General features: G+C 66.4%; 1 protein-coding gene across 1 annotated transcript; it reads left to right on the top strand.

Moving 5' to 3' along the window:
* The first annotated feature begins 6,664 nt into the window (after positions 1-6,664).
* GPR132 (G protein-coupled receptor 132) lies at positions 6,665-17,501 on the top strand. The gene is made up of 3 exons (XM_080809469.1): positions 6,665-6,701; positions 11,058-11,167; positions 15,116-17,501. The coding sequence occupies exons 2-3, from the start codon at positions 11,140-11,142 to the stop codon at positions 16,243-16,245; spliced, it is 1,158 nt and encodes a 385-aa protein (XP_080665595.1). The 5' UTR covers positions 6,665-6,701; positions 11,058-11,139; the 3' UTR covers positions 16,246-17,501.
* The last annotated feature ends 3,963 nt before the right edge of the window (positions 17,502-21,464 follow it).

Here is a 21,464-nt window from a genome sequence, read left to right as displayed (position 1 = left end):
CCGGGACGCCCCGTGCTCCTCCGTAGGACGCGGGAGCAAACCGGGAGGAAGCCGAGAAGCGCGTTTCCTTGTCTGTGGCATCGAAGAGAACGAGGTGCTCACGGGCTCACGTCTCCGGGGACCCACCAGCTCTGCACAGCGAAGCCGCCCAGGGCGAGGCACGAAACGGAGCCGGCGTGAGGCGTGGCCGGTGCTCGCGAGACCGGCCCGAAGCCACCTCCAGGCTCACTGCAATCCCAGGGACGTTTTTTGCAGAAATAGAAAAGTCGTCCTAAAATTCCCGTGGGGTCTCAAGAGACACCAATAGCGAGGGAACCGACGCTGACACGGAGATGGACGCCTCCCGTCCACCCCAGCGCGGCCAGCAGAGACCGAGGGAGGGGACGCAGGGCCGCGTGGAGAGGAAGCCAGACGGGGAGCGGACGGGCTGCGGCTTGACGCCGGTGCCCCGCTCAGCACAGCCCCTGCCCGAGCTCCAGGCCCTTCCATCCCAGAGGGGCAGCTCCGCCCAAGGGCGATGACAGCCCCCGGGGCCTGCCTCCCTGCTTCTCACCCCAGCGGAGCCCAGCACGGAGGAGCCGGGCAGCCCGCTGGGGCCCCGGAGCAGGAAGGCGGGCCCAGCAGTCCGAGCGCTGCCCACGCTCCTGTCTCACCTGGCGCCCCGTGCAGGGCTCCCGTGTGTGCGCGTGTGCACGCGGGCGTGTCAGTGCGTGCGTGGGCTGAGATGAGCGAGGCTCGCTCTCCAGGGGCGCGCTGGCCGGCGCGGGAGGAAGGGGGCCGGCGCCCGTCCAGTGGGTGGTTCCCACTCCACCCCGGAAGGAAGCCCCAGCCCAGGTGGCGGTGCGGGCGGCCCTGGAGTCTGCAGGTGAGGGGCAGGAAGTGGAGGCCGCTCCGCCTCTGACCTGGATTCTGTGGGGGGAGGGGCAGGGCGTCCGGAGCCCATGACGGTGACACCCGCGAGATAGGGCTTCACACCCACACGCGCCCCTTCCCTCCACCCCCCAGCCCCGAGCGTAACCTCTTGGGTGGGTCAGCGGCCCCCCCTTGCCCTCTGCCCTGCCCCCATCTCACTGTGGGCAGGTGACCGGCAGTGTCAGCCTTGCTGGGCCCCGAGCCTCCTCTGTGCGCCCCCGCGTAACCGTCCACTGGGCAGTCCCCAGCCCCTACCCCTCCGGGCCGTGGGCAGTGGGTGCCCCGCTCCTGCCCCCTCTCTGTCTCCTGGCCCTGGGTTCTCAGGCCTGGCCACCGCCCAGCCTCCCCGTTGCCTCTGGCCCCGTCCTCACCCTGACCTGGCAGAGCGGTGTGGGACGTGACCTCACAGCCCTTCACTGATAGGTTCTCCTGGGCAGCCCTGGAGACGAGCTGCCCGGCCCGCGCTCTTGCCCTCCCCGCAGGCTCCAGGGGCGCCCGCCCCTCCCAGCCCCCCTCTCCGGGTCCCTCGGCCCCCACATCCTTGCAGACCCCGGCCCCCTGCAGGGCTTCCGGTCACCCTCCCGGACTGTGGCCATCCTCCCGCACAACCCGGCAGCCCCCAGGAGCTCTCTCTGGCGCCCGCTGACGTGAGGGGCCCCTCTCCGGGCTGCGGGCTACCGGAGGGCCCGGCAGAGGTCCCCTGCCCTTCAGAACCTGCCCAGGGTGGTGCACACAGCAGGTGCTCTGTAAGTGCCCGGCCCGCGGCCTGGCCCCCGCCCTGGGTGTTACCAGGCTGTTGAGAGCTGGAGGCCCGTTACCCTACAGAGGAAACCAAATTGTTTCCGCTGTGAATGGCGGGTTCAGGCACCACCAGTGTTTCTCGGAGGAGCGGCTGCTGTCTAGGAGGGATCAACCTGCAGGGGGGTGGCGGGGGGAGGCGGGAGGGAGGGGGCCCCACCCTGGCACGCCCCTGCCCAGTTCACTTCTGCTTTTTTCTGTATTGCAGAAGGAGCCAGCAGGAGGAGGGCCCGCAGTCCAGGGGTGAAGACCCCGCAGCCCGGGGCTCACCCAGGCCCCGTGGGCAGGCCCCCTGGTGGCTTTCGCCGCCACTGAAGGCCTCAGTCCCCAGCGCCAGGGTTTCCCCAGGACAGGGCACGTAGGCCAAGCGTGGGGGGCTCCGGGCTGCAGCCTCTGCCTTGGCGGGGGGAGTGCAGAGTGATCACAAGCCCTCCCCGGGCCCACCCTCCATTAGGGTTCCCCCCAGCACGATGAATCATGGCGGGGAGGGGTTGGCCTGTGCCTTACGGGGTGTGTAGGGTCATGGGCAGACATCCCCGCAGACGTCAGGAGCGTCCGCCCCAGCTGTGAAACCCAAGAATGTCTCCAGAAAGGCCAGATGCGCCCCTGGGGGAGACATCGCCCTGGTCGGGGACCACCGGGCGAGGCCCTGGCCTGGCCGTGCTGCGAGGGGGTGGGGGTGGCTGGGGGTCTCCCTGAGGCAGAAGGAATCCAGCGGGAAGGACCCAGTTTTCATTTCCCATCGGCTGCTGACCTTGGCAAGAGGACCTGGGGGAATGAGCCAGAAAAGGAGGTGCGCTGGGGCACGGTGTTCTGTGAGCCTTGCCGGCTGCCCGGCCACGCGGTGCTCCACGCGGAGTCTCCGTGGCTGCCTGCCTTCCGCTGGGCGTCCGGACAGAGCTGCCTGCAGCGGCCTGGGGAGAAGGGGCCTGCGTGCTCCGGGACGCTTAGGTCCATCAGCCGAGATGTCCTCCAGCCGTCTTCCGTGAACTTCCTGGGTCTGTGGCTTCACACGCAGCCCACGGGTGTGCTCATCCGCTGTCTGTCCCTCCAGAGCCCGCTGGCCCCGGCCGCCCCGGCCGTCCTCCGCTCCCGGACGGCACCCACAGCGTGAAAACCCCAGCCTTCTTCCGTAGCTTTGTCGTCCTGTTTCCCGCCTGCTCCGCGACCCCCGGGCGGGCCTTCCTGTGTATGAGGAGCCCTTGTTGTGTCCCAAACGCCAGCAGTGGCCCCGACCGGCCGGCCGCCGGGTCTGCGCGAGCTCTTCTGAGAGGGGGTCTGCTCAGAGGACGGTGGGCTCGGGAGCACCAACGTAAATGGGGTGTGGACCCCGCCACCCGCGCGGCTCGCCCATCGACGGGAGGGACAGATGGGCCCGCGGCAGGTCACTCCAGCAGGACCCGGCGTGGCTGTGACCCCTCTGCTGGGCTCTGGGGTCCTCGGGTGCCCCCAGTAGATGCCGGTGAACATGCATCCCCAAAATATCACCCAGCGTGTCACTTGGCACTTGCCGCCGTGAGCAGATGGCTCTTCCTCCAGCAGCTTCGGCATCGCTACCTCCTCTGGAGGCCGGGGTCCTGTCCAGGGGCGCAGAGGCGCAGCTGCCGCTCATGACGGTGGGCCTGGAGTCACGCGGTGACGGCTTCAGTCCTCCGCAGCCATCTTGCTTCCAGGATGAGGCCCGACGGCAGGGGCTTTCCTGTGGTTTCCATGGGCCCCCTCTCATCCATCAGCCCTTCAAGGGTCTCCCCCAGGCCCCCCTCTCCCCAGCTCCTCTGGACCCTTTCCTCATCCGGGGGCGCTTTCATCCTTGGGCCTGGCCATGTGCCCGCCACCCACCTGCCCCCGGGACCTGTCCTCGCCAAACCAAAGGTCAGAGCAAAGCCGGTGACCCCGTGTGCCCGGGGACGCCATGCCCCGTAAGCTGTACGCCCCTTCTCGCCAAGGAAGAGCACCGGCGTGGACGGGCTCAACAGAGATCACATTTTCCAGTCCCGCCCGCCCCAGCCCCGCAGCCAGGCGTGGCCCCAGCCCCGCATTCCCGAGGTCGAGGTCGCAGGACCAGGAGTCTGGGCGGGAGTTCTGGGATGTCTCCCCAAAGCAGAGGGGCTGTGCCGCTGTCCGCTTTCTTCCTTCCCGACCCCTGAGGCACAGAGCAGGAGGCTGTGGGTCGTGATGAGCGCGGCCTGTCCTGGGCTGAACGAGGACCCGCGGTTCCCACTCAGCAGGTGCCCGGGTCAGAGGAACAGAGCCGGAGAAAGAGATTTTCGCAATCACTGAGCGCTCGGGGTCGTCCCTCTCGAAAGCCCCGTTCCGCCCCCAGCCTCTCCCCTCTCAGGGCGGCTCTCTTCGGAACTGCCCGGAAAACCCCTTCCGGGCTGGTGCCTGGGGGAACTCCTGCCCTCTTAGGAGGACCACGGGTCGCCTGGAAAGCCCGGCAGCCCCCTGCCTTCCTCTCCTCGGGCCCCTGAGTCTGAAGAACCCTGCCCCGGGGAGACGGCGGGAGGAGTCAGGGCCGCCGATGAATGCCGGTACCATAAGACACCGAGAGAGCCAAACCCTACTGTCAACCCCCCAGAGGTGGGGGGTCCTGGATCCCATGTGGGACAGCGTCAGTATCTTCCAGAATGATGACTGTGGTCCACTGAGACCCACGGAGGGCCTGGAGGCCGGTGCCCTCACCTTCCCAGCAGCCGACGGGAGACGACAGCCCGGGGCCCGCTGACGAGCACGGACGGGGAGACGTGGTCTGTCCACACGACGAGGCCGCTTCTCTCTCTGCCCCTCCCCCCGCTTGTGCTCGCTCGCTCTCTCAGGTGAATAAATTGAATCTCAAAGAACAAAACAAAACCCCAAACCTCTAAGTCCTTAAGGACACTCAGAGACTCGAAGTCCATAGCTGCCCGTGGAGGACGTCCCCGCCAGCTGGGGGTGTCGTCTGCCTCCGGTCGACGGGACAGCTCTTGGGGGCTGTGTCTGGGTGAGGCCCGTCCACGGTCTTCACACCGGCTGAGTCTAGGCGGTGGCTGCAGGAGGGCTTGTACCGTGCCCTCCTCCTCATTATGAAGACTTCACAAGCTGGGAGAAGGGACACCTCCGTCTGGGTACGCAGATGCCCCGAGACAGCCGGGAGCAGGGCGGTAGGAGAGCTGTCACCGCCCACCCTTCCGTACCCTCTGAAATTCAAATCCATAGGACCCGTTTGAAATGGAGAGAGGAGGAGCGTGACATTGTAGTCGGGATACATGAAGAGCCTCTCCAGGTCTCCTTGGCACCTGCCCGGCAGAAGTCAGGAAGTAAGTGACCCGCCCCGGGGTGTCCTCAGGAGGCTGTGGCTCCCCCGTGCCCCTGCCAGCCCTCGGGCATGGGGCCCAGGCCCCTCGAGCTCATCCCTGGTTCTCTGTAGCCGCGTCCTCCCCGGGAGCCTTCCTCCCACACCCCTCCTTTGCCCCTCAGGAACTCGTGCCCTAGAAGAGATAATCAAACCCCCGGGCTGGAGGGGGCCCGGGGAAGGGTTCGGGGGCCTAACTTGAATCTGTGGCCATCCTTGACCGCCCAGCCATGGCTCGGAGGGGACACTGGTCCGGGTTGTGCTCCACACCTGAGCGGGAGTCCCAAGGGGAGCAGGTCCCAGAGGAGGGCCTGGGCCACGAGCACGGACACCCAGTGTCCCTGGAGACCCCTGGCCCAGCCGGCCTGGTGTGGGCTCTGCTTCTGCTGAGGCTCTGCCTCCCACGGGTCCCTCGGCCTCTGGTGGCTGCTGCCAAGGGACGGCGGGTCTCAGGCCCGTCCATAGCCTTCACTCCGCCGGCTGCCGCCCTTCGAGGAAGAGCTGTCCTGGGCCCGAGGGAGGGCAGTGGCCAGACCCGGGCGGGGGTTTCTGGAAGGCTGAGGGAAGCCCTACGCTCAGACCTATACCCACTCTGTGCCCAGCTTTCTAGGTACACGGCAGCCGCCCACACCCGTGAGAAGTCGCTGCTTGGGACGGGGCTGAGCGGGAGAGCCGCCCAGAGCCGCAGGACCCCGCGGGCGGTGACCCGGAGGTGTCTTGGAGACAGCGCGGAGTGGGGGCGCACCCTCCTGGGGGTGTGCATGTGCCCGGGGTGGGCCACCGCCGACCGTCCCTGCTGCTGGTGGGGCACAGATCACCTTGGAGCTGTGGGTGGTCCAAGAGCCAGTGGTGGGAGACGTGGTTTCGTCGCCTCCCCAAAGCCCAGAAGCAGCTCACGGGGCAGAGGGTGGTTGGTAAGGCAGGGGGCCGCCTGCAGCCCAGGGCATTTTCTAAGGAGAATGGGGTGGGGTGTTTGGATCCGAGATGCTTTTGCCGGGGGGAGGGACAAGCAGCCGTGCCGCCAGGTCTGGGCAGTGCCTTGGTGAGGGATGCTGTGTCCCGGGGAGCCCATGCGGCCCCTCCCAGAGAACCCCCCTCAGAGTCCCTGCAGAGTCCCTGGGCACGGCTGTGATCAGCTCTAGGGGGCCAGGGCTGGAGCCAAGGACAGAATGTGTTGGCCCCTTTCCACTGGTGGGACCCCACACCAGGACGGGAAGCGGGGAGGGCAGGTACCACGTGACGTGGCTGGGGCTGTCCCGGGGCAGGACGAACGGGGAGGGGTGCTGGGGCAGGAGCTGTCGTGGGGCCACTGTGAGCAGAGCCCGCACGGGAGCTCCTCTCCGAGGGTCCCTCCCCATGCCCCACCCCGTCACGTCTGGGGGGCTTGGCCCTGGCAGCTCACTTGAGCCAGGCCCCCGTCTGTCCCGCCCCAGCTGGGAGGAGTGTCTCCGCGTGTCGGCACAGCCCCGAGAAGTGCGTCTGGACCGGTGTTTCCTGCATCTGCCCCGGGAAAGTTCCGAGGCATCAGCTAGATGACACCTCGGCCAAACCCACGACGGTTTACGGTGGGGGAGTTGAAAAGGAAGCACTAGGACCCTGCTACTTCCGGAAAGTTCTCAGCGGGGCCTACAGAGCATGAGTGTGAGGTTTGCCTCCCTGAGTAAGTCATGGGCTCCACGTGCTGGGGGGCAGTGGGGTGGGGGGGCAATGTGGCGACAGGTGGGGTCTAAAAGCAAAGGCGATTGGTTGGCGTAAAGGTGGGGGCTTGGTCGGGGTCTCAGCCTGGGGTCCTTCCCAGGAGAGAAGCCAGGGGCACCAGTGTGCACCGATGGGGGTGGGCAGAAGGCAGTGGAGGTGACAGGGACGGCAGCTTCTGTCTGCACCCTGAAGTCTCTGCCAGCCCGAGACCCCCTCCGTGACGTGCTCCCCGTGGCCGTGGCCCACGGGGCCAGAGAGAGCTCAGGGGCCCGTTTGTCCCTGGAGCCTTCCGGGCGCGGCGGGGTTGTGGCTGGTTCTCGGGGTGGGTGGGGGGGGATGTACGAGGCCTGGCTTCCTTGCCTCCAGGGGCTGCCTGGCCCCGAGAGCACGTGGCCAAGAGGAAGGACAGGAGGGACAGTGAGGTCTCTGCCGGGGGGATGACCAACCTGGTCACAGGGCATGGTCCTGGGGCTGGGCAGCCGGCAGGCCTCTCAGGACGCTGTCTGGTGCAGGGCACGGGCCAGCGGGGTGTTCCCGGGTCTGCCGAGAAAGGCGGGCCGGCCACCGAGGGCAGAGAGTCGGGCTACACTGTTCTTTCTGGCATGTCTGTGCTCAGGAGGGTGACGAGGTGATGTTTTAGGGGACCGGCCAGGTGGAGGGCAGACGCAGAGTCACCTCAGGCAGGGGGGGACAGGACAGGTAAGGACGGACAGGGTGCGGGGTGTCAGCCTCATTACCAACAGAAGAAACGCAAATGAGACTTTAAGCTGTGCTTTTAGAAATCTCTGGGGCGGGGTCGTCTGGCTGACGGTGGGATCAAGTCCCATGCTGGGCGCAGAGATTACTGAAATATCTACCTGAAGGGGAAGAAGAGAAGCGGGGGAGCCCGTGTGCACGATGCGCCTTCGCGGCCGGCGACTCGGCAACTCCCTCCCCAGCGTTTACCCCAAACACGAACACAGACATGGAGTCAAGGGGGCACCTGGGGGCTCCTTGGTGAAGCGTCTGCCTTGGGTCACGATCCCGGAGTCCTGGGATCGAGTCCCACCTCGGGCTCCCCGCTCAGCACGGGGCCTGCTTCCCCCTCCGCTGCTCCCACTGTTGCGCTCGTCTCTCTGTCAAACAAAATCCTGAAAGGAAGGAAGGAAGGAATCAAGGATTGGGCGTAGGATGTGGGCAACTTGGAAGAACCCAGAATGTCCCGCTGTGGTACAGACGGTCCCGGCCCCGGGGGTTTCAACCACGGTCAGGAGGGGACGCCGCTGACACGAACGTCAAGTAGCTGAGTCAGCGTGAGAACCCCGTGCCTCTGGCTCTGCTTGAAAAGCCGCGCAGCACAAGGTAACGAATGTATCTTGAGAGGCTTGAGGGCCAGGCTGCAAATCCAGGGCGCGCGGCGCGGGGGACAGAGGCCGCGAAGGCCGGGCTCCTATCCCGGGACAGTGGGCCGATCCAGCAGCATTGTGAGCCGCCCGGGCTCGTGGGCTCGTGGGTAGAGGCTCACCGGGACCCGCGAGATGAGACGGGGCAGGGGGACCTGGTGCCGCTGGAGGCAGAGTGGTCTGGCCTGGCCAGCAGGACGCAGGGTTCACGGGCTCCTGGGGGTGTCGAGGCACGCGTGTCCAGGGCCGGCAGGGGACCGGCGGCAGGGGGAGGGAGCCCTCGGGCTGACCTGGGCCCACCCACCCCCTCGCTCTGTGGCTACCGCAGTTCCCGCAGAGCACAGACCGAGCACAGACGGAGCACGGGGACCCCCAGGGGTCAGGCCCAGGCTGGCGTCGCAGCTGTGGTTGGCTTGTCCGTCCCTTGGCCCCGGGCTTGGGAGCAGCCAACCGCTGAGTCGGGCCATCCCACGGGGTCTGTCATTCTACCTGCCCTGCCGCGGAGACCGGTCTCTGTGGATCCCCAGGATGGCCCGCCACTGGCCTGGGGCGACACAGGGGGCCACCCCCCACAGCCCTTGTCCCCTGACTCACCATCAGGACTGGCCCAGGGAGGAACCAAGCTGCTTTGGGGCGGGGACACCGGGAAGGAACAGAGGACTGCCACCCCGACTGCTCTGGGCACTGAGGTCGGCACCTGGGCCTGGGCTGCCCCGCATTCTAGCCGCAGGACGGCACAAGGGCCCTAACCCTAACCCTGGGCCGCTCTGGGGCCTGCTTGTCTCGGAGAGTTGGGGAACACAGAAAAGTATGAGAAGGTAGGGGCAGTCGGGCGGTGGGCAGGGGAGACAGGAAATAGGTCCAGGAAGGGGGCCCGTGGGCGGAGGTCAGAAGCTGTGCATCCCTCGGGCGGGGAACAGGACAGGCCCTGGGGAGCAAGGGCGGGCAGCTAGACAGTCAGGCGGCAGCGGCGGGTCAGCGGTGCTCGAAGTCAGAACATCCTGCAGGGCTAGGACCCCTCTCTCGGGCCACCCCCACACCCAGCCGTTCCGGCCTGGGCCTGGTGCTGGCCCTAAGGCTCTTTCAGGGTCGCCCCTCCCCGTCCCCGTCCCTTCTGTCCCGCGGGCTGGCCCCAGACCGGGACACTGGCACCTGGCACGTGAGCCCCGCATCCCCTCCAGGAGCCCCAGTCGGCCCTGACCTGTGTGTGCCCCCAGAGTGCGGGCCCCGGGGCCTCGGGCAGCCCGTGAGAGGGCCCGTCTGCCTGCGGGCCTCATGCGGGAGGAGAGCACACATTTTCTGTTGCGCCACTGCTTCCTCTGCCGCATGCAGAAGTGGTTTCCAGAGGCACCAAGTCTTCTCTGCTCCCGTGTGAGTGGGCAGCGCAGCCCCGGGGCAGGGCATGCCGACCTCCCCGCGCCCCTGCCCCAGGCAGCTCACCGATCTGAGGAAGGAAATCCGGCCCTGGGGCGAGCTTGGTATGTCCGCCCCAGGCTCCTGGGGCTCACGAGCCCCCGGGTGCCTCCCAGCCACTCCTCCCGGGGGACCCTCCTCAGTGGCCCCCGCCACTGGGTCTCTGCTCCGGGGCGGGCACCTCGCAGGTGCCGCTGCCTGACAGCCGGGAGCGTCGGGCCCGTCTCTTTGAAGGGCAGACTCCTGCACGTGATCCTCCGGGGCCAGACCACAGACCTCAGGCAGAGAGCCCCCAGGGGCCGCCCTGCTTCCCAGTGCAGGTGGTTTGGGGGCCGATCTGAGACCTGGGGCGGGACAGGCAAGGCCCAGTGACCCTCCAGGCCCAGTCCTGCCGGCCTATCTGGGACCTTCAGCCTGAGAAGGTTAAGACCACCTGGGGAACAACTGTTTCGAGTCTCCCTTTGTCTGGATTCTCCAGGTACAACCTGAAATCCCTGCTAAGTCACCAAGCTTTCTGTGGCTTTAGACACTCATCCTGGCCACACTAGTTGCCGCAAAAACGGGCACGAGGGGGGCTCGGTGGCTCCTCTACTCTTGCTGTGCAGCTGTCGGTTCCCCATGGGCGTCTCCCCGTGAGCAGGCGGCCCAGGGTGGGGAGAAACCAGCGCGGGAGCCCCTTGGGCCCAGCCCATGCTAACAGAGCAGGAGCCAGTGGCCCAGGGGCTCTGGATGTGCTCTCTGGCCGGTCAGAGGAACGGTGTAGAGTGCGCACCTCCCGCTGGACTCTCGGGCTGACGAAGACAGAGCTGGTTTAGAGACGACCCCGTGGAGGGAAGGCAGCCGGCACCCTGGACGCCGCCCCCACCCGCCAGGGCCCTCAGTGCCTGAAGATCGGCCCCCACTCCGTGCTCTGCGGGCACCGTGGGCGCTGTCCTGGGGGTCCTGGTCCTGGCTCCACGGGCGATGTGCTCTGACGCGCTTCCAAGTCACACGCATGTCCTGTTTTGGCTCATTATGTCACCAGGAAAAATTCCTAGAGAGGATTTTATGTGATCAAAGTTAAGCACATTGAGGATTTGGGAAGCACATTGCAAAACTGTGCTCCAACATGTTTGTGCCCGTTGATGGTCCCGTCAACACAGGAAAGGGCACCCACTTCCTCACTTTCACCAACACTAAGAATCAAGGTTCTTTATTTTTGCCAACCTCACAGGCAAGAAAAGATTACCGTTTTGATGTCTATGTTCATGCTTCTTTGATTATAAGTGGTGTTGAGCATTTTTGGGGGGGGGATTTTTGGAGTTATTTTTATTTCTTTTGTGAATTATCTGCTTACTGGCTTTGAAACTTTCTATTTTTATTGATTTGTAAATGTTCTTTACATATTAAGGACCTGCTGTTATATCCCATAGGATAAATACAAGATTTGGCATAGAGTGATTGCTCACTAAGCATCTGTTGAATGACTTAATTTGTGATTTAATCTGATTTTCCCAAAGTCATTTTCCCTCCTCTTTCTCCAGATCATTTTGAACTCTCAGAGCAAACTTCTCAGTAGGCTCGACGAGATGCACGACAGGCACTAGAGAGCCTGCTGGAGCCACCATGATCCCGGAACCCTCACACACGCCAGGTGAGAGCCTCCCTTTGCGTCTCCTTCGACTTTAAACATTCGGGAGGGAGCCCGTGAGAGTTTCCGTGCTTTGCCTCAGACAGGGATACTCACTTCAAAACGTAGCGCGCAAAAACAGGTCTGAAATAAAAGCTACCTCGTAACCGGGGAAGGGGGAGGCCCTCCGCCGGGACATCCAGAGGCGTCTGGTTTTTATTCTCTCGAGGTGCCAGGAGCACACCAGGACCAGGACTGAGGGCCACGAGGCCTTCTAGCTTGCCCGTTTCGGGGGCAGAGCGGAGCCCCAGGGCTGTCTCACCCCGTCTCCTGGGGCTTCGTCTGCCCCCACCAGGGAGCTCTTTTCCCCGAGGTCAGGGTCCCCGGTGTGGACCTGCGGGGGAGCCCCAGCAAAGACGGGGCGCCCTCTCTCTCCGGCCTGAGAACCGCGGCGGCGGCCGCCTTCTCCCTGCGCCCTCCACCCGCCGGCCGCCGCCGCCCCAGTCTCGGGAGAAGAAGTCACAAGCCGCTCCGGACCGCGTCACGGCCCCGAGCGCCAGCGCCTCACCTGCACGTGGGGACGTGGGGCGGCTGCACCTGTCCGGGGCCCTAGCAGGGAGGGCCCAGGGAAGTCGGCTGCGCGGCCACCCCGCCCGCATCAGGTCGGCGACTGAGGCTGGGGGGGAACTGGAACCTGAGCGCCGCCGGCGGGAGCGCAGGGCCAGCGGCCGCTGGGGAAGGCCACTCGGTGGTTCCTCAAAAACCGAAAATAGAACTTCCCTGTGATATGGCGATTTCACTTTTGGGTGTTTACCCGAAAGAAGTGAAAGCAGGGTGTCGAGGCGAAGCTCCACGCCCACGTCCAGGGCAGCAGGACAGACGGACCGAGCACGGATGTGGGGACGGGCCGGTGCCCCTCCGGACGGCGCGGGAGCGGGTGGCTCCAGCCCACACGCGGCTGTGACTCGTCTGCCGCCAGCTGGGGCGTGGGAGGCCCTCGAGGACGTGGTCTGAGGGAGAGAATCCGGGCCCAAGAACACCCACGTGAGGGACGTCTGGAGTGCGGGGGGCAGGCGGCAGCGCGGCAGAGAGGAGCCCCCGCCTCGTGGGGACGGGGCGTCGGTCTCAGAGGAGGACAAGCGTCCTGTGGAGGGACAGCAGGGGCGGCAACGGGACTGTCAGGGCGGCCCTGAGCTGCCCGCGTGAAAGCGCAAAGACGGTAACTTTTCCACCGTGTGCGCTTCACCAGAAGAAGAGCACCGGGGGGACGAGTGAGTGGAGGGACGGGGCTCTGGGGCCCTGCCGGGAGGCTGACCGACCCTGTCGCTCAGGGGTGCGCTGTGCGAGGCCTGAGGACAGAGCCCCAGCAGGGAAAATGCTGGCCCTGCCCGGCCAGGCCGCGGAGGCCCCTCGAGGCGTGTGCACAGCCTGCAGGAGCCCCGGCCGGGTGCCCACGGCCAGGTCAGCATTTGGGATGTGCTGCTTTCCTGACCGCCTGGATGTCTGCAGGGAGAGGCCACGGTGCGGTGACTCTGGGGCCGCCAGGCTAGAGAAGCACTAGCCACCTTCTGCACCGTCCCCGAGGCCAGCCAGACCGTGGAGGGGGCTGCCGCAGCCACAGAAGCCATCGGCCTACGTTGGCGTTGGGCTGGCGGCCGTCCACGGCTCCCCGCTGACCTCAGGAGCATGAGCGCGCTGCGGGGGGAAAGGTGGGGTCCAGGAGCCCAGACTCGGGGGAGCACGTGTCGGCACGAAGGCCGCAGACGTTCATCTCCATGATGGGCTCCCGAGGAGGGCAGGCTGGGAGGAGAGGGTCCAGGGAGGCTCTGGGTGCAGGTCGGGGCCCAGGAGGGCAGGCTGGGCAAAAGTGGGAGACGGCTGGGATGCGACAGCTTTGTTCCCCGTGGTGGGTCCCCAGAGAGCGTGTGAGTCACGGCCACGTCCCGACCCTTAGTGCCGCCCCCCGACAGCAGCTCCAAAGTCAGACCAGTGGGCGACGGCTCCTCACGGCCTTAGAGGCTGGAGGACAGGCGTCCTTGTGCTGAAGCTAAAGCACACCCTTGGGGACCCGCTGCAGGAACGGGGTGAAGAAGGCGTCCTGCGCTCCTTCTCCACGGGCAGAGGAGGTCCTGAGGCCGGAGGGGGCGAAGGGAGCCGGCGGAGCCCCGCCACGTGGCCCGTCCTGCGCAGGTGGACAACGGCGCCCACGCAAGAGGCTACAAATTAAGGAGCCTTCACGCCCGGGCCGGAGGGGCACGCGGGCCAGTCGGGGCGCCGGATGGACCGTGCCCGGGGCTCCCGCACGCTCGGGAGGCTGCAGGCTCTGACGAGCTCCAGACGGTGCCAACGTGCACGGTCTGTTTCCACGCTGGTCCCTGCGAGACGACAGACAGACGGAAGGGTCATTTCCCACAAGCAGAGGTGGGAGTCAGGATTCAAGACCTGAACAAACCCAGAGGGATTGTGTGCCTGCTGGTCCGGAAGAGAGGCTCGGTTCCAGCCGCCCTGTCCCGGTCCCTCCCAGGGTCTGCCCGGTGTGCGTCCCTGTGCGTGAAGGCCCCCAGCTTAGGGCCGTCCCGCATGACCTCCTGGTAACCCGACGGCCTCTGCAAAGACTGGTTCCACACTCGGCGGTGCTCTGAGCTGCCGGGAGCAGGTCTTCACCGCGTCTTTCCCAGGGGTGGGGAGCACAGTCCGGCCGGTAGCAGAGGACAGAAAGGGGAATAGAAACAGAAAGGGCAGACGGGGCCACACAGCGAGGGGAGCACAGCCGTGTGGTGTGCACGACCGCAGCGTCACAGAGCGCAGACCGTCCGGTTTCCGAATCCAGCGGGGAGCTTCTCGCAAGTGTGGCGTCTGAAACGTGGGGATGCCGACATGTGGAGGTAGAAGCCTGGGAAAAAACACCCCAAATGCACAGCCGTCAAGGAGAGCTCGTTTATCTCCAGCAGTAACGGACTTCACACTGACAGCATTATTAGAAATGAGGCCTCCTTCCTACAGTTGCTGCTGCAAATTCCTACAAGCTTACAGGCTAAAAAGTGCAAACTCACTATCGTCATTGTCCTGGGGGTGAGCCACGGGAGACGGGCTCCATCAGGGGTGCTGGGGGAGGAGCCGCTCCCCTGACTGTTTGGGCTCCAGAAGCCACCGCATCCCGGGGCTCGCAGCCCCTTCCTCCCTCTTCCGAGCCGCCAGTGGCTGCCGGAGCCGTCCCATCCCTCCACACCCGTCTCCTGGAAGCAAGGACCCCGTGCCTACCTCGGGCCCCCGGGTCGTCCGAGACCGTCCCCCTCTGGCTCTGTCAGCAGCGTCCTCACCCCCGTTGGCCGAGTAGCCGGACCAGCACAGAAGCCGGCGAGGCGACCCCGTTCATGGGCTCCGGGTGGAGGATGGGCACCTCTCGGGGGAGGCGGTCACTCTGCCCGCCGTGGAGATGGAGAGCGTCACGACACGACGACCCGGGGTCAATTCCTCTGGAGCCGCAACCAGGGCACGGACCCCTTGCCCATGGGTCACGACAGAAAGAGCCCCCCTTGCGAGAACCTCAGGGAGGAGCGGGCCTGCCCGCCGTCCGCACCACGGGGCGGTTCGCCGTTTCCTCCGTAACTGGCAGGCGAGGCAGGCTTCGGTCAGGACGGTGCCGTGCCCGGGCGGGGGGCGGGGTGGGCGGAGCGTCCCGCCTGTGGGAACGTGCGGGTGCCAACCCTCGCTCGGCAGGGCACCACCCTTTGAGGACCGGCCTCGGGGCGCTGCAAGGACCGGGTCCGGCCCCGGCCCGTGCATCCGTCCACAACGCTGTCCGGTTGGAGACCAGAGATGGGAGAGGCCTTTTAAGGAGCCCACTCGGAGCTGTGCCCCTGGTGTGTCCAGCCCGGAGCCAGCTCGAGTCTCGCCCTTTCTTAGCGCCACGACGTCTCTCCCGGGGGGTTCCCAGGGACACCCATCCTCACACTTGTCTCCATCCCGCAGGAAACGCCAGCACAGTGACCAGCCCCGTGCCCGTGACCGGGCTTCCTGGCATGGGTGCCTCGAGCTGTAACGCGTCCTTCGAGGACACCAGAGTGTTCCTGGTGGGCGTGTACAGCGCAGTGTTCGCCGTGGGGCTGCCGGCCAACTGTGTGACGGCCGGGCTCACGCTGCTGCAGGTGCTACAGGGCAACGTGCTGGCCGTCTACCTGTTCAGCCTGGCGCTGTGCGAGCTGCTGTATATCGGCACGCTGCCGCTCTGGGCCGTCTACATCCAGAACCAGCACCGCTGGACCCTGGGCGTCTGGGCCTGCAGGGTGACCGGCTACATCTTCTTCTGCAACCTGTACGTGAGCATCCTGTTCCTGTGCTGCATCTCCTGCGACCGCTTCCTGGCGGTGGTGTACGTGCTGGAGAGCCGCGGCCGCCGCCAGCAGCGCACCGCCGTCCTCGTGTCCGTGTCCGTCTTTGTGCTGGTCGGGCTCGCCCACAGCCCGGTGTTCAGAATGGGAGGGGAGCCGACGTGCTTCGAGGCGCCGATGGACACCGAGGTCACCGTGTACTACTACCTGCGCTTCGCCCTGGGCTTCGCCGTCCCGCTCACCATCATCGCCTTCACCAACTGGCGCATCTTCAGGAGCATCAAGCAGAGCGCGGGCCTGAGCGACGCCCAGAAGACTAAGGTGAAGCACTCGGCCATCGCGGTCGTGACCATCTTCCTGGTCTGCTTCACCCCGTACCACCTGGTGCTCCTCACCAAAGCCGCGGCTTATTCCTACTACAGGGGACAGCCGGACGTCACGCACGACTTCGAAGTCAAGCTCTGCCAGCTCTCCGCGGTGTTCCTGTGCCTGTCCACGGTGAACAGCGTGGCCGACCCCATCATCTACGTGCTGGCCACGGACTGTTCACGGCAAGAAGTGTCCAGAATCCACAGGGGGTGGAAAAAGTGCTCCGCAAACGCCGACGTCCCCAAGCACACGTGTTCGAAGGGCTCAGAGGAGCTGTCGCTGCCCACGTTGCCCACAAATGACTCCACGTTCCCCGGGGCCGTCCACCCCCTGGAGTCTGGGCCGGCCACATGGGGCTCATCACTGGACACCTTGGAGAGGCTGGATGAAGAGTCCCACTGAGCCCGGTGTCCTGCAGGGCAGGGCGGCCGGCATGGGAGCCTGGGGGTCTGGGGTGTGGCTTCCCCACCCACCGAACTTGCCGGCCAGGGTCCACAGTGCTGGCTGTGAAGCTCCCTCGGGAAAACATGCTGCCGCTTTCTCGCTCCTGGAGCCGTGCCCTCCAGAAGCCCTGACCCTCCGGATCCCGGCACCCCTAGGCTGTCCCACTGGGCCCCACGCAGAAGGTGGCCGCACGCGGGTACCCTGGCGGCGCATGGCAGGCAGGACGGCCTCTTCCTCGGCTCTCAAGCTCGCTGGCTCACCCGGCTATTAGCAAACAGCAGGGCCGTTGGCAGAGGCCTCAGGCGTGGCCGGTGCTGCCAGCAGCTGGCCCGTGCCACACCCCGGGTATGGCACTGTGATACCCTCGTCTTCCGTGCTCTTCTGCAAGCACCGCTTGGATGACTGATCGTACAACATGGGACCTTTGTGTTCTGCCTCAAGACGCCCGCTGGGCCCTCCGCATAGTGCCTGGTTGTGGGGGGACCACCGAGGTCTGCGAGTGGGGGGCAGCAGCCCAGACCCGGGGGCCCCAGGCTGCTCTGTGCCGAGCCGGTCTGAGGCCGCAGGCTGCTGTGGACCCCACAGGTGAGCTTCCAGCAGGGCGGCCAGTGTATTTCCCGGAGGGTGCCCAGGTCGGAGATGCTGGTGGACACCCCAGGGAGGGTGACATGGCCGGCAAAGGGGCTCAGAGAAGAGTTGGAAACCCTCTGCATCGAGGCTTCCTGGCCGCACTGTCAGGGGAGCGGCCGCCGAGGACTCGGAAAGGGGCATCAGGAGGGAGCAGGTGACGCCCCGGGCCTCCAGCCCCGCGGCAAGGTGCGGAGTGCGGGTGGGGCACGGAGCCAGGCCCGCCACGAGGCCCGGACTCGGGTCCCGGCTTGCCCCGGCCAGCCTCGTCACGGCCAGGTCACGGGGCGGCGCAGCTTTCCTGCCTGTAACAGGGTCAATGACACCTACCCCGCCAGTCAGCTTCGGGGGCTGACCCACTACCTGCGCTCAGGCCCTCTGAAGCGGGAGCCCAGCGAGCCGCACGACCCGCGGGGGGCCCAGGCACCCCCAGGCACCTGCCCTTCACAGGTACGGGGCCGTGGTGCCAAGTTACATTCTCGTGTCTGTAAGGCAGCTAGCTGTCCACTGTCCTTCCTTGCTGTGAGAGAAACCGACCAGATACATTTAGAAAATAAGCCTGGAAATAAAGATGCAAAATGCACGCCAGTCCCAGGTTCCTTTCTTATTTATATATTTATTGGACAGACAGAGATCACAAGTAGGCAGAGAGGCAGGCAGAGAGAGAGGGGGAAGCAGGCTTCCCGCCGAGCAGAGAGCCCGATGCGGGGCTCGATCCCAGACCCTGAGACCATGACCCGAGCCAAAGGCAGAGGCTTAACCCACTGAGCCACCCAGGCGTCCCCCAAGTTCCTTTCTGATGAAATGACGTCCTTTACCTCTTTGGGCACACGCTTTCCTCCAGGGCTCTCTTGGAGGGGTGTGCGCCCCTGGGCTCTCCGAGTGACGGGCCGTGGCTTCCGGGAACCGTCTGGGGTGCTCTGCGCTGGGGAGAGAGCTGCGTGCCGGCGGCAGGCGCCATGAGCCTTCCACGGTGCGCCGTGCGCTGCGTTGCAAGGGCTGCTGTAACCAGTTAGCACAGGCCGGGGGGCTCGAAATGGGACGTGTTCTCTCCCAGCTCTGGGGCTGGAAGTGCACGGTCAAGGCGTGGGCGGTGCCGGCTCCTCCGCGGGCTCTGGGGAGGACCTGTCCCGGCTCTCCTCTCAGCCTCGCGTGGTGCCGGCGCCCCCAGCCCTCCTCTGGTCTCTGCCTCCCTTACAGGGGCCTTCTGGGGGAGCCTGTCTGCATCTCCTCTCTGTCTCACGGCCACATGTGGGCTCCAGGGGCCATCTGGACGCACAGGTGCTGCGGGTCCCGTGTGCCCTGCCGGGGCGACCGCTTGCTGTCCTCTTTCCTCGGGGAGCTCAGCGCCTGCCTCTTGGGCACCAGGGTGACCAGGCTGTCTGAGGGCCCCTGGCAGGTGCACGAGTGTCCCACCTGGGGGGTCTTCCTGGGTCCTTCCATGCTTCAGCCTGAGAAGCTGCCACAAGCCGCCTGGTCCTGGAGCCCCGGTACTGCCCTGGGACCAGCGTCTTCAAGACAGGACGGAAGGACAGCAGGTGGGCTGGGGTTCGCTGGCACGAGCGTCCCCAGCTCTGGGCGAGGGATCCGGTGGACGCCTCCTCAGGTGGCCAGTCGCGTGGCGCAGGGGCGGCCTCCACCCTGGTGATGGAGAGGTCCCAGGACGGCCGCTGCGTGGGCGGGGCTATGGGGGCGGGGCCGGCTGTGGGCGGGGCCCTGGCAGGGCGGGGCCTGGAGGCTGCCGCCAGGGCAGGCGGGGCTCCCGGTCCAGGGTCAGAAGGGGTGACCTGGAGGGTCTCCTTCCCTGTCCAGGGTCAGAAGGGGTGACCTGGGGGGTCTCCTTCCCTGGGGGCGTCTCCGGGGTAGTCTGCAGTGACCGCGTGGGACGCATGAAATTAGAAAATGTGTATGAGGAGGGACAGTGACCACTGGGCACAAGGAGAAGCTCTGTGCTAAGAGCCCAGCCAGCTCGGGTGTCGGCACTCAGACATCAACCAATCCTCTGTCCACGGTGTGCAGGCTGCGTCCTCCTTAGCTGGGGGGCTGCTAGGGGGCCCCCGATGCTGCGGGTCAGGTACATGCTGGATGCAGGGGCACCCAGGGCAAGTCCTGGGGGCAGCAGGCAGAGGGCAGTGGGCCCGAATCCCAGCGGGATGGGGCGGCTGGGGAGGACGTGGGCAAGGGCTGGCCTGGGGGCCAGGGCCCAGCCTGCGTCAGTCCCCCTCCTGGCCGTGCTCCCCTCCTCGATGACGAGCGCTGGCCTTGTCTTCACTCACTGACCGCAGAGCTTTCACCTTTTCATCTGACTCGTGTTGTTCACGGAAACTTCTCTGGTGAGCCGTGGGCTTGCCGAGTGCTAGTGACCAGACCAGGTATCCGAGCACGAGACCTTTACTCGCCCACCCACCCGCTCCCTCTCACGCACACTCACTCTGGGCCTCGCTCCTCCCGCGCTCATCAGTCCCTGCCACAAAACGCTCCCTGGGGCGCTGCAGGGAGGTCCCCCCGCAGTCCCACGGTCAGTGCTGGAGGTGGGAGCCCAGAGGCCCCCGCAGCATGGCCCCCACCACCTGGGGTGCACGCCTACACCCTACCCTCCTGGGCTCTCTCCTCAAGTGTGTCCAGACGGGGTGGGCTCCCCGGGATGGGGAGCATCCTGCCGTCGGATCCCGGGACAGGGCCTGTGCCTGCGTCGTCCCCTTCCTGTTCCTCAAGGAACCGTGGGGGACAGACGGCCATGTGCGTGGGCGAGCTCGGTGCTGGCCGGGAGCCCAGCCAGGCTCACCCCACATTTCAGCACCCACACGGACCAGACGTCCTCCTGCTTCCTGCCCTGACAGAAGCACCTGGTCGGGCACGGGGTCAGGCCTACCTGTCTCCTGGCCCTGCTGGTGGCACCCTGGGTGCGTCTCTCAGGAGAGGCCAAACAGCGGGGGACGTGGCCTGGGCGTTCTGGGGGCCGTGGTCCGCAGCTGGTCTAGGAGGGCTGCAGTCCACAGCCTGAAGCCTTCTGACCTCAGAAGGGAGCTGCGGGGAAGGGCCTTGGGGCAGCCCACGTGCAGGCCCTCCTGGGTGATGCCCAGGGAGGGCGGAGCGCTGGCCATGGGATGTCCCGACAGAACCCTGGGCGCCAGATGCAGGTGCCCCACGCGCCTGCTGGAGCGGGGTCCGCAGGGCAGTCTGTGGAGACGCCCCTGCCGGGCTGCTGGGGACACTGAGGTCACGCATGTCCCTGGCCCAAGCTGGCCTGACACGAGGGTGTGCCCTGAGTCAGTCAGACGCTGGTCTTGGGGTCTGGGGAGGAGGCCAGGTCCATTCCTGACAAAGGCCATGCGTTCCGGGGCGGCCCTGGACGTGCAGCGCGCAGACACCAGGGGGCAGCACCGCCGAAGCGGCCCGAGCCGGCCCTCCAGGAGGAAGGCCTGGGGACCTCAGACGGGACAGGCCGAGACCAGCCACCTCGGGGCTGACGCCAAAAGCCCCCTGGGCCCAGAGCTGGGTCTGAGAAGAGGAAAGGCGAGTGGCCTTGAGCCCTGGTGACAAGGGACAGCCACAGTATTGTTGTCAGTGACATCAGCCCCCCCGCCCCCACCAGTGAGACGGGGCAGGGGCAGGGGTGCGGCGAGGGGGTGGAGGCCACGGGGCAGAGACTCAGCTCCCGGGCAGGGCAGCGTGGCGGCGGCCGGGCGAGCGGCGGCCGAGGACGCCCTCCCAGGACGCGTCTGGCACGCCTCCTTCAGGGCAGGGCCCCCTTGCTCCCGAGAGCGGGTCGCAGGGGACGGGGGTTGGTGTGGCCAGGTCCGAGCTCCCGCCCAGAGCTGGCGGTAACCTAGCGGGTGCGGCTGCTTCGGGAAACAGCTTGGCGGCTTCTCGGTCAGCTCCCCAGGAGCCACCCCTGCCCAGCAGCACCGCCCCCCAGGCCACCCGCGGCTGGAAGCACGTGGACACTCGCAATGGCCAGAGGCTGGACACAGGCTGGACACAGGTGGCCTTTCCCACGGTGGGACACAGGCGGCATCGCGGAGGGACCGAGAACACCACTGAGTGCCGGGAGCAGACGCGAGAGGTCACAGCCAGTGGGGTTCCAGTTCTGTGAAATGCCCCAGAACCGGGAACTCTGTAAGGACAGAGCCGAGGAGGGCTTGCCAGGGGCTGGGAGGGGAGGGGGTGACCGCCACAGCGTCCAGGGCCTCTCCGGAGGTGATGTCCCAAAGGGGCAGTCCGGGGCCACTGTGGCTCAAAGGAGGGCGGGCTGAGAACCCGGCCCCCAAGGCCAGGAGAGGCCCGGGCCCAGCCCCGTGCAGTTTGAGACAACAGGGAGGGGAGTGGGCAGGGTGGCCGAGGGTCCACTTTCCAGCAGCCTCAGCCCCGGGCGGTCAGCTGGGAAGGTCAGCAGGGCTGACTCAGGAGAAGTCACTGTCCTCTGTCACAATCAGGCCTGACTGGCCTGGAGAGGAGCAGCCCTGCCCGCCTGCCCCTTCTACCCCTGGGTGTGGGCCGGGGTGGGCTCCAGTGGCTCCTCCAAGGGCGGCTTCCAGACCACCCAGGGG

Source organism: Martes martes (assembly GCF_963455335.1).
Source record: "Martes martes genome assembly, chromosome: 7".
NCBI classification, from domain to species: Eukaryota; Metazoa; Chordata; class Mammalia; order Carnivora; family Mustelidae; genus Martes; species Martes martes.
This window is presented reverse-complemented; position numbering and strand designations above follow the sequence as displayed.

Bases quoted from the DNA above. Each gene is read 5' to 3' on its own strand.
- GPR132 (XM_080809469.1), top strand. From the start codon at position 11,140: ATGATCCCGGAACCCTCACACACGCCAG. The intron at 11,168-15,115 runs GTGAGAGCCTCC...TCCATCCCGCAG, and splicing joins GGAACCCTCACACACGCCAG to GAAACGCCAGCACAGTGACC.